Source organism: Ischnura elegans, chromosome 5 (genome assembly GCF_921293095.1).
Source record: "Ischnura elegans chromosome 5, ioIscEleg1.1, whole genome shotgun sequence".
NCBI lineage: Eukaryota > Metazoa > Arthropoda > Insecta > Odonata > Coenagrionidae > Ischnura > Ischnura elegans.
This window is the reverse complement of record NC_060250.1, coordinates 101,176,989-101,189,339: the sequence shown is the minus strand read 5'-3', so window position 1 is coordinate 101,189,339 and position 12,351 is coordinate 101,176,989. Positions and strand designations below refer to the sequence as shown.

The window sequence follows — 12,351 nt, the reverse complement described above, 5'->3', positions numbered from 1 at the left end:
GGAGGGACATATACAGCTTTCTTGCTGTATATGTCCCAACCATTTTCTTTAAAATAATAAAAAAATATTTTTTTTCCAGAAATAACGGGGGCCTAACCAGTCCCCTTTCTAGCTCCCTACTGATTCAAAAGTGCGGGGGGCGACACACTGGGTCGGTGGTCAACTGCAGAATCCTGTGTTCGTGGTCAGCCCACTCACCTTATTTTCGAATGTGCTGAGGTCGGGTTCGTCGGCGGCCGCCGCTGCCGCCGCCGCGATGCCTCCGCCGCTCGTGCCAACCTCCACGGCCGCCATGTCTTGATCTGGCATTGATGTGGCGCCTCGATTGAAGTCCCCTCCTACTCTTTTCCCTTAGTGCTTCAACGCTGCCGATTTGTCAACCAGTCCTCTTCGATGGGGAAGCTGCTGAGGGAGAAAGAAACAAGTTCAAGTTTTCCATTCACTTACGGCACATTCACATTCTGCACATGGCGAGAAAATAGTGCAAGAATTTACCTAACTTGGGTCGTCACCTCATACTTAAGGTCTTTTTACAAGATACATTATCAAGTGCGAGTTAATTCCTGATTGCATGAACGATTTTGGTGGATCGGAATAGAACATATATAAATGCATGAACCAAGCTATTTATTACTTAGAACAAGTTCTATTTTTTGGCCATGCGTTTGCATGTTTTGGGTTGTTAAACGGTGCATTTTGGCGTTGTTTTTTCGCGTTCATACATTTAGACATTAACTTGAACGCTTTTATGCATCGTGAAAACAGGCTTTTAGTCTGGAAAGTGGAATTCATTAAAAGAAATAGGTACCTATATGGAACGGAGAGATGATTCAAGACGCAACACATAACCTTCCCGCTGAATCAATCTCTCGTAAGTTTACATAATAAAATGTAAAGGCTGCACCAAATTTTCTTGAGTTGGTGACGTCACAAGAGAATTGGCTCAATTACCCGATCAGGAAGAACCTTTTACTATTTATTGATTTTCCTGGTGCTCTAACCCATAACAACGAAAACAATGTACATTTTTTGAGCAACTTAAAGAGAAAAATCAACAATTTGGAACCATAACACAGTGAAAAATTAAATACAAATTAATACCATTCTCGCATTTACAATGCTGAAACTTGGAAATATTATAAGTAATATTGGAAGTATTTTGGAAATCATGTGAAAATTTTCTTCTGCGTTTATTTTTTTCCTCAAAGTAAGCGATAGAAGATCTGCACTAAAATACTATTAATAAGTATGCGAACACAACTTTACAAGCAAGTGCAACAATATGCAAAAGAATAACAAAATGTAGTTGTCAGAAAGATACATATTATAATATTTTATCTTAAAAATGTAACAGAAGATGAATTTTTTATGGTTTTGGCCAGGGTTTTCCAGAACAGACAGGCGGAGAATAAGAAAGAATTTTGAAACTTGGTTGTGCGATGACTAGGAAAGTAAAGCTACTTAGAATCACCTCGAGTGCAACTATTCCTAGTGGTAGGTTTCACGGAAAACGTGTTAAATAAAATCCAGGGAATTCTTCTTTAAATAACAAATGGAATCCCAGGAAATATATCTGACGGGTTTTAGCACCCATCCATCTAAGTTCATTGTAGAAGGGGGCGATGCAGAAATCTCTGCGAAGTTTAAAAATAAACCCAATGCATGACGTTAGAGCGCGAAATAGTGTGGTATTATGGAAGGAATCACACAAAAGATGGTTAACAAGGACGAACCACAGGAGTCTCAAGACCAAAGAGCAGCTGAGAAGCGGAAACACTCTAAGGATGATATCGTGACGTCATCAACTGATCTGCTGAGAGTTTACGACCGTCAATTTTCCGCCGCGTATGACTCGATAAGTGATCGAAGTAAAGGAAAGTGATAAATAAACAGCTCTAGCACAATCACTAACAAAATATAATCGATGAATGAGTCCGTTCAAATATTTCCTCGCACTGTTTATTGCTTTAATGGCTGGAATATTGGTTCAGAATCTTGATTAAATCTTCGATGATTTGGTAATTTTTTCTATTTCAGTCTCGGATTGATTTGTATAAAGGTCTCAGATATACCAAATGAAAAAAGTATTGAGCCTAATTCATTAATCAGGTATAAAACAACCCTGGTTACAAGTTTTTATATCACTAGGGCTATTTTATTGGGAAATGCTGAATTGTAGATTTTTTTACGATTTAGTTCTTTTTTAGAAACCCTTTTGGAACTTAAATTTCGCAAGAATGTTTAAAAAAAACTGAAAACTGCCGTAGATGTGAACGTCTTATTAAAGTACGTGCAAGGGAAAGTTGAAAAATTTCAAAGGGAAGGCACTTTGTGTGGCATCATATCATTCATATTTTATTCAATATTGTGAGCCACAGAATCAATGTATGAAATGATAAAGTAGGATTTGATACCTTAAATTGCAATAAAAGGTACAAATTCCAGCGTAATTCAGTAGAATAATTTAACATAATGAAAGTACTTGTATATTTCCATTATGTTAAACTAAAATCGTAAGAAGACGAAATTGTAAGTGTAAATTTTAATTCATGCAGTAAGCCTGAAATTATCAACAAAAGCGAATCAAAATCAATCTTGGATAAATATTTCCGTTAAAAAGGATTGAGGATTATCTTAGAAAAAAAGTTCACGTCTAAGAGCGTCAAAGAAATGCCTTACATACAAAATGGTCAGAAAAACAGCGAGTTTTATGTTAAATAAATTAAGTGACGCTTTGAATGATAATATCAAAACTAGCTGCAGACATTTTCTTAACATATTTGCTAAGCTAGACTCAGTCCTTCCGGTAAAAGCTTAAATCAAGTAGCCACTTTGGTTGCATTTTAACCGCTTAACAAATATGTCCGCAACGAGGCACCAAGTCCTGGCCATGAATTTACTCTCCATACTTATTATACAGAACTTAAAGTCTCGATACTAAGAATAAAAAAGTTCTGAATTTTTAAGATATTAGCCTCATGAATATAAATTTCATTGAAAACCCAAATTTTGGTCTATTTTTCTTGTGAAATTCGGATCGCTCAGTATTCAGCGACGCGAGAGTTGACTTGTGTAAACAAGTGAAATGCGTGGTGTGTGCAGTGGTGGATTCAACATCAAATTTGGGGGTTGAGGGGCGTGATCTGGGTCTAGGTATTATGGAATATCACCCGGGAGAGGGGGGTGTTTATACAGTTGTAAAAATCTCTCTCTGACAATTGGAGAAAAAATGAAATCAAACAATAACGAGTGACAATGGGGTAGTTTCCTTCATCAAAGAAAACGAAAGGCATTTAATGCGATTCGTTACCCACCGTTAGTGTATTCATAGTATAGAAATCGTTTGGTTTTAAAAATACCGGTTTAGGCAATGATCAATTTTTATCTTCATTTGAAAAAGGCTAGATTGGCGCCCATACGATGCCACTCCACGTGACGTCACAGGGACCTAGTTTCTATACGAGTAGATAGGAGTTTTACATCGTCTGAGGTTACCAATGCATGCATGAGGCAAGGAGCTCAGGGAAACATGTCTTAATAATCACCTATTAAAACTGGCTAAGGTCGGAAAGTTTTCCTCGTTTGATAAGGTATTACCAATCCTTATTTAAGCCAAGCGCTACCAGCTAGCAGGGTACTCTGCTACCTGCTAGCATCCTGCGTCATATCAGCGCTCAAAGCCTCGCCCCAAGGTCACCTCACTTGTGGCAGCGGGAACCAGAACGACGTCACACGGAGTTTACCCGGCATTCATACTTAGCCGTCGCGTTTTCGCGCGCTTGAAATTTTTCACTTTTCATTTAATCGCGAAAAATAGATATCGTCATTTAAAAATCTAAATGCGTGAAATACGTACTCCAGGAGTAATAATCTTTCGATTTTGGCAATAAAAAAATAAAAGGAAAACACCTTATTCTTGATGACGGCGCGGAACAAAGAATACGGGAGTATTGGGATGAAAATAGTGGCGTTTGATTGTACGCGTCGTCGCTCCCTATGTTTTCGCCGGAAGAACATATGAAAAGTGTTTGCAATATGTACTTATTATATTAGTTAAGTTAAGAGTTAAAAAGTAATGTTAAACAGTAGAGAGCGTTGCGCTGTGCGATAAATACATGTCAAACTTCTCCCACATTTGGGACTTGTAGCCATGCATTTGCATATACTCTCCCTTTAAAGTGATAAAAAAATATTAAACTAATAAAAATCCATCCAGAGACCAACTGGCTAATCCTGCTTTGGAATAAACATGGCCGGTATTTATGCATTTCCTCATTACTGGCGATATGAAATGAGGTAAAGATTTTCTTGAGAAACCCTTACTGTTGGCAATTTTAGAACAGTATTCGCTCTTGGCCTCCTTAGGCGCCCTTGCCTGCGAGCCCGCCCTCACGTCCGCTTCTCCGAAGCTGTCGACACTCATTTGTTTTCTACGTATTAGGCTTGGTTTTCGCAGCATTTCGACGACGCCCCCGCCTGGTACACTGGGCTTCCACCCCTCCTCATACCCTCGCTCGCAATCAAATCTCAGACCGTCTACGCCGTGTGCCTTAATCCCCGTTTCGTAACGCCCACAAACCCATTCGACGTAGTCGCCCACGCCGCATTCAACCGGCATCCATTTTCCTCGCCCAATTCAACGAACTACCACCCACGCCGCGGCCGGCGTGGACATTTACGCGCTCGCAGCGCAGTGGAGCGGAGGAATCTGACAGTATCACGATGCCTGTGACGTCGACGCTTTCCATCCTATCCGCTTACGTAGGAGGCAGACCGATCACGTGACGATATGAGGCGATTCTCTTCTTCCGCATGATGGGCTTATGGGAAATTTCTACCCCCGATTGCGGAATGCTGTAAAAGGGAATGAAATAACCCCTGGGCTGGTAAATTCTTCCTTTCAGGAGTCAGTTTTTCCTCCAAAAGACAGCACGCTACCTCTGCGGGTGATGTAATCAAATTCATGATAATGTCCACGGTCTTTTAATAAGGGATTGGAATAAGGTTTTCGGTTAGAGAAAATTTTATGGAAGCACTACGTACAGTCATCGATAATTTTCCTTTTTTGGGATGAGTAGCTGTTTGGTATATTTTTACCGAGCTTCGGTATTTTTGTTCTCCTTCGTTATAATTGAGCTTTTGCATTATGATACATATAATGCATTTACATTAAATTTGCGCCTATTTCCAGGATATAGCTGTAAAAGTATTCATTCAACTGAAAGTGCATTTATAATTTAAAAGTCGGCGGTAAAGATATTTTTCATTTTCTAGTATTTTGTCTATGAATGTCTGCTTTTAAGCAAAGATTTTTACTCTATCTATAAACCTTCATAAGTGTATAACTTCTGTTGTTACTTCATCTCTTTAATATTCTCGTGTTATTTTCACTCTTATGCATCCGCCTATCCCTAAACTTTCCCCTTATCAATATTTTTTACTTATCTATTATGAGTTCTGTTGTAATGTATAACCCCATTGTGTTCAATTAATGGACAAGCCCAAGAACAAAAAAGTCCCATTATAATTATTATTATTATTATTATTATTATTTACTTCCCGAAGCTAAAGCCCAAGTAATTTGAAAAACCGGTTTCGATGAATTTTATTTCCTTTTTTCAAACTTCAGCTGGCATTAAGGTTTTCCGGTCTCGTTTTCACTGTTAGCGAATTAATTATTTCCACTTCCACCTGACTGCTAATTTGGAAACGAATCGTTACTTTCTAGACAATCACTCAACTCTCGCAGGAAATTTTTAATTCATACCACGGGCACAATAGAAAAATGAGGCACCATAATCCCTTATTTAGAATATACGAGAAACTTTATTTCCTTCGTACAATTTTGCTTTGTGTAGAATTTTATTTATTTACCTAGCTCATAGTCCCTGTTTTTCTTGTCCAAAGGAGTAATTATCCCACGCCAGGACCGAATGACGTGAAGTCACTTCAGTGTGGCCTGGAGGCTGTTCCTGTGCAGCGAAGTCAAAAAATACGTCAAAAATGCCATCACGGAAAATTCTTAAGGAAACACTGTAAAAAAATGGGTCAGGGCATTGTTAAGCCTAGCGAGTTAGCGGAAAAAACATCAAGCAGCAGAGACAGGAGTAAAATGAGAAGAGGACATTAAGGCTTAAGAAAAAGCAATCTTGAGAGTTGACAACTTGTGGCGACGAGGAGACTTGAAAGGAAAATGAATATTGGAGAGAAAATACGGGGAAAAATATAGGAGGCTGTAAAGCAAAGTGAACGTCCTTTTTGTTAAAGTTTCAAAATATAGTGATACCTCTCTAGGTCAATTCCCCTGTAGAGTTATTCTGTCGTAGCTGCCAGAAGGTATCTGCTTAACATTGATCGGAAAAATTCCCATCGGTTTTAGCTCCGAACTATTGAATCCGAAATGTTGTTACGCGATCGGAATTTATTACGTTCTAAAATGTTTACTCTGGCGACTTGCAACGCTCATATCGTGTTCGGAATGAAAATTTTAAAGCGCAACAATCTCTAATGACGTTGTTAAGCTATCTGAATCGACTAATGAAACGAATGGGAATGATTTCAACCATTGTCAAGCACACCTCACCAGGGTAGTAGTCACGAAAAAAAATATTGAGGGTTTTCATCTACATCTACATAATACCCCGCAAGCCGCCTAAAAGGGGGTGTTTGGACACTAGCCGTTTACAGATAAAAAAATGAAGTGCTCTAACGAGGTTGGGACTTGCGTTTATTAAAGTCCTTTATGGTTCGGGGGAAAAACGAATTCCCATATCTATCCGTTCGGCAAAACATCTCTCTTAATTTATCGCTTCTATCGGACCTGGAAATATAGTATGACTCTAATATTATGTTCTCTGTGTCGCTCTTAAAGATATCCATTCTCAATTGTTCAAGCAATCTAATCCTAGCGCGCAGCCTCCGAGTCTCCAACGGCTCCCAGCCTAATGCGCTTAACATCTGGGTAACACTGTCTGTACGCCCGTAGCAGTTTTTGACGAAACGGGCAGCCTTCCTTTGTATTTTATTCAGTATGCGGATTAAGTTTTTCTGCGCCGAATCCCATACGCTCGCTGCATATTCAAGGTGCGGTCGGACGAGAGCGAAATAGCACCTTTCTTTTACTTTCTCATCCGAAAATCTTCCCACAATACGCTTGACGAATCCTACTTTCTTCAGGGCTATGCCGCAAATATTTCCTTACTGCGGGAGTATATTCCGGGGATATTGTAGAGGCTGCTCTTAAAACCTCACCACCTAAACATTTTGGAGGATTTTAACACCCTGGCCCCTGGCACCGGCACGTCGCGACGCGACGCGTCGCTCGCCATGGTGTGGCGGCGTTGACATCATCGTTGATAGTTGTTGTGGCATGTAGATGACTCTGCTGCCCGGAACGCGTAATTGTTATGGTTCCCATATCGAACGTATATTCGCCAATTACTCTCTTTTCACACTTCACGTTTTCGACCGTGCGGAAAAAAATCGCACTGGTCTTTTCTTATTTGTCCACTGAAGAAATATACGAAGCCTTTCACATTGTACAGCTAAAACACGGACACGATTTTTAGTAGCATTGCAGCCGTCCAGTGCCCCTGGGGCCTCACGGCTACCGAATCATCTTTCTGCTTAGTGATCTATGTAACCAAATGCACACTTTCACACAATTATACGTTTTCAGTCGTTCGGGAGATGTCTCCGGTACTGTTGATAATAATCTTTTAGTACGGTTAAAATCGTACTGCATGAAAAGCAACTGGCCACGATTTAAACCCATGCGGTTTATTTCCGCACGGACGAAAACGTTTTATGTGCAATGAGCGTTACTGTATCATTCTTGACTTCTCTTGGTTTTTTTAAAGATTAATTTAGTCAATGTAAGTAACGGATCTGGTAAATAAATCAGAGTGTCCTTAATACTTATTCATATGAGGACATTTTTGAAATTTCCCGTGTTTATATTTTCCGTCATTTAAAATATACAAATATATTCACTGAGTATTTTCTGGGGAAATTATATCTAAATTTGAGATTTAGCGCAATTGTGACATGCACTCTGAACATTTTAGATAAGAGGGTAAATTTTAAGGAAGTAACGCGGCAAAAGCAAAACACGATCGGGTGAGGAAAAGTGATCACTTTAAAGGGCTGTTGATCTCTCGTGACAAATTACATGCTCGACGCTTTTACCGTGAAAATGGGGAGAGCACATATGGTATATTGACTCAGGTTAACAACTGCTCGTGCCTCATTAAAAATATTTCGCTTTATTTTATTAGATGCTTAATTTCTGAAAATTATGTACAGGTAAGAGCATAGAAGGAATAGCTCTATAAAACTTTGAAAATATAAGTATGATAGATAGCTTTAGCTATTAGTAAAGGGTATGCAACTCTGAGAAATGGTGTACGTTTGTTGAGAAATGGTTAATTCATAGCTACGGATGAAAATGAAGCAAAATATATAGAGTGGATAGAAATTAGATAGAAATGGGCAATTGATGTATGGTAGGTATTTGATATCGTGAATAAAAGCTTTTTGGTCTATTACGCCGCGTCAATGGTGACTGGGAAATACAATTTGGGGTGGCCCCAACGTTCCCCGAACGATGCTGATCGGTCTCTCGATCCCTTCCCTTGATGAAAGGATTCCCTTGAGAAAGCGACCATCATTGGTCAGGAAACGGAGCCAGCAAAAAATTGACACGGCAATGTAACCAAAAAGATTTTTAGTCCCATGACGACCACCCAGGAAAAAGTTAGAGCAAATACATAGAAATGGAAATGAGGTGCACATTCGTATCTAGGAAGGAGCTTATGAGAGGATCGTCATGTAAAAATTTAAATAAAAGGCTAGTTAAGATTCTGATCGGGATTGTAGGGCTTTAAGGTATGAAAACATGGACAATGGGGAAGGAGAACGAAATAAAACTATAGGGGTTCGAGATGTGGGTCTGGATGGATAATGGATAGGGTGGACTTGACGGAAAGGAGGAGGAATGACGAAGTGCTGAACATGGTGGCTGAGGAGAGGCAGCTATTAGATGAGATACGGAGGAGGCAGAAGGCATGAATGGAGCGAGTACTTAGTGGGGACGGGATGTTGAAAACAGTGTTAGAGGGTAGAATGTTGGTAAAGGAGAGAAGGAAGAAAATAGGATTCTTATATAGATTAGGAGGAAATAAAATCAGAAGATCCAAACGTGATGGAGTGGATATTTTTCATAATGCATATATAAAAATTTCCATATTGAAATAAACACTTTTCTGGCGAACCATTTTGTACCTTGAAGATGATGTGATAACATCCAAACCCAGGTCGAGAATAAATTTCATAATCGTGGAAAATTGCAAGTGTATATTTCAATATAGAATGGAAGGGAGTGGATAGTATTATGAATGGGACAGGGAAGTACATGAAGGGGAGTACTGCCATGGAACCTCTTTAATACTCCATGTAAACCTACCTCAATCGATAGAATACTTTAATGATAACTAGTTCTTAAAGTTGCGCACTATATCAGATACGGAGGAGATGTTGAAAACAGTGTTAGATATTAGAATGTAGGTAAACGAGGGATGGAAGAAAAGAGGATTCTTAGATATAATGAAAGGAAAAAAAATCCGAAGATCCAACCGTGATAGAGTGGAATTTTTCCACATTCGATATCGAAAAATTCTACTCTTGAAATCTTCCAGAAACTTTAAATAGTTATTTAAGCAAAAAGATCGCGAATTAAAATCGGGTTGAGCTTTAGTGATGCGTCCTTGTAAACCTACCTCAATCGACAGAACGGTTTAACGATAACTAGTTCTTAAAGTTGCGCACTAGATGAGATATGGAGGAGATGTTGAAAACAGTGTTAGATATTAGAATGTAGGTTAACGAGGGAATGAAGAAAATAGGTTTCTTAGATATAATGAAAGGGAAAAAATCAGAAGATCCAACCGCGATAGAGTGGAATTTTTCCATATCCATAATGAAAAATTCCACTCTTGAAATCTTTCAGAAACACTACCGTGTTATTCAAGCAAAAAGATCGCGAATTAAGATCGTGTTGAGCATTAGTGATGCGTCCTTGTAACCCCACCTCAATCGACAGAATAGTTTAATGATAACTAGTTCTTAAAGTTGCGCACAAGATGAGATACGGGGGAGATGTTGAAAACAGTCTTAGATATTAGAATGTAGGTAATCGAGGGATGGAAGAAAAGAGGATTCTTAGATACAATGAAAGGAAAAAAAATCCGAAGATCCAACCGTAATAGAGTGGAATTTTTCCACTTCCGATATCGAAAAATTCTACTCTTGAAATCTTCCAGAAACACTATTGTCTTATTCGAGCAAAAAGATCGCGAATTAAAACCCGGTTGAGCTTTAGTGGTGCGTCCTTGTGCGGAATAACGCACGGAGCAGCAGGGAACGCTGATGCGTGTTGGAGAAAGCGGAGAGCGCGAGGGGAAGGACGAACTGCGGCAACCTGTTGAGGGGAGCCATTGGATCGATCAAGCGATTCACGCACGCAGGGGATGGGGAATGGGGGGGACGGAGAGGGTAGGTCGACGGCCAATGGAGGGGAGGTTATGGTGTGAGGGGGTTGGACTGTTGGCGGGGACTGAAATTTTCCTTCCCGGTTGGAGCATTCAGGATCGCCCCAGATTGGAGACGGAGTATACTCAACGGCCAAGGCGTATAAACCCCATATCTTAAAACAGCTGAAAGGGTCGATTGAAGGTTGTTGAGTTGAGCTTCCACACTCGTACTAACTACGATAGGTTGTAGAGGTTTTATAAATTACTAATTCATTATTTCATACAGGTAGATTAGAGATTGGAGACGGCGAAAACTCAACAGCCAAGGGGTATAAACCTCACATCTTAAAACAGCTGAGAGGGTTGATTGAAAGTTTAGCTTCCATACTCGTACTCACTACGACTAGTTGTATAGGTATAGTAATTATTAAATCATTTGCTTAAACAGGTAGATTGGTGATTGGAGGCGGCGTAAACTCAACAGCCAAGGGGTATAAACCTCACATCTTAAAACAGCTGAGAGGGTCGATTGAAAGTTTAGCTTTTCTACTCGTACTCATTACGACAGATTTTATAGGCATAGAAATTATTAATTCATTTGTTTAAACAGTTAGATTGGGGATTGGATACGGCGTAAACTCAACAGCCAAGGGGTATAAATCTCGTATCTTAAAACAGCTGAGAGGGTCGATTGAAAGTTTAAATTTTCTACTCGTACTCATTACGACAGATTTTATACGTATTGAAATTATTTTTCCATTTGCTCGTACAGGTAGTTGAATGTTTAGTTTAAATCCTTACTTTTATAATATTTAGAACACATAAACATTTAGAACATCAATACTGATCTTAACTTACATCAGATTTAATTTGTTTTTTCTGTTTTGAGTCCATGGAATCGACTTAACATAATGAAATGTAAAAATTGTCTCGTTCCATATGACATTTACTCCGTACGAATTGGGTTTCGACTATTTTAAAGTTTTTACCTGTCGTTATATGACATCAGATTTGTTCAGTAATTTGTAGTTAATCTCGACCTACCGAAATCAGACTCTCAGCTTGAAAAACTGGGGAAGGGGCTACTTTTCAACGGTGTTTGGTTTTACTGCATTATTCTCTGGTTGTTCACACAATATATTCTTCGGAATACTAATACGTTGCCCAATAATGCTGTGGAAGAGAAGGTACTCCAGTTCAATATGGAATGTTAAGTAACTTTCACAAAAAATCATCGGAATTTTAAAAAACAGACCGAAAGTAATTTAAGATAATTGTTAACGTAAAAATTACCTTTCCTAATTTTAGTCAGTTACTTTTCCGCAATAAGGTCGCCAAAATCTCAAAAATTCTCTTAAAAATAATTTTCCCCAAAAATGTACAATAAATACGATATTTGGCAGTGATGAAATTCCCGATGAACCAGAGAAAACACTGATTAGGAATAATCACTCTGAGTTCATAACCTTTGCATCCATAAAAGGTGAATATAAAATGACTTTTTGTATACTTGGAAAAATTGTCATATTGATCTCACTACGAAGAATATCTTATAGAATGAACCCCATATGGTAGGTTAAACGTAGGTATTGAGAAGTAATGTAATATTTTACTTTACATAATTTACCGTAACTAATGATGAATGCTCTTTTCAAAGTTTTATCAGAGCTTAACCTTACCTTTAATGAATTAATTGATTTAGGCCCTTCGCAAGTTTTGATTTGAGTAAGCATTCCAGAATTGCCCACTGGAATATTTTTTAGAGTATGAAGGAGCAATTAAGCTCGCCAAAAGCATGCGTTGGTAAAATTAATCAGCCGCG

At 38.8% G+C, this 12,351-nt stretch overlaps 1 protein-coding gene across 1 annotated transcript in view; it reads right to left on the bottom strand.

The window, feature by feature from the left end:
- The window catches only part of LOC124159753 (serine-enriched protein), a 77,147-nt gene that overhangs the window by 35,400 nt on the left and 29,396 nt on the right, over nt 1–12,351 (bottom strand). The window contains exon 2 of the mRNA XM_046535664.1: nt 199–405. Within this exon, the coding sequence (XP_046391620.1) occupies nt 199–309 (111 nt within the window). The 5' untranslated portion in view covers nt 310–405. The remainder of the gene's footprint in view (nt 1–198; nt 406–12,351) is intronic.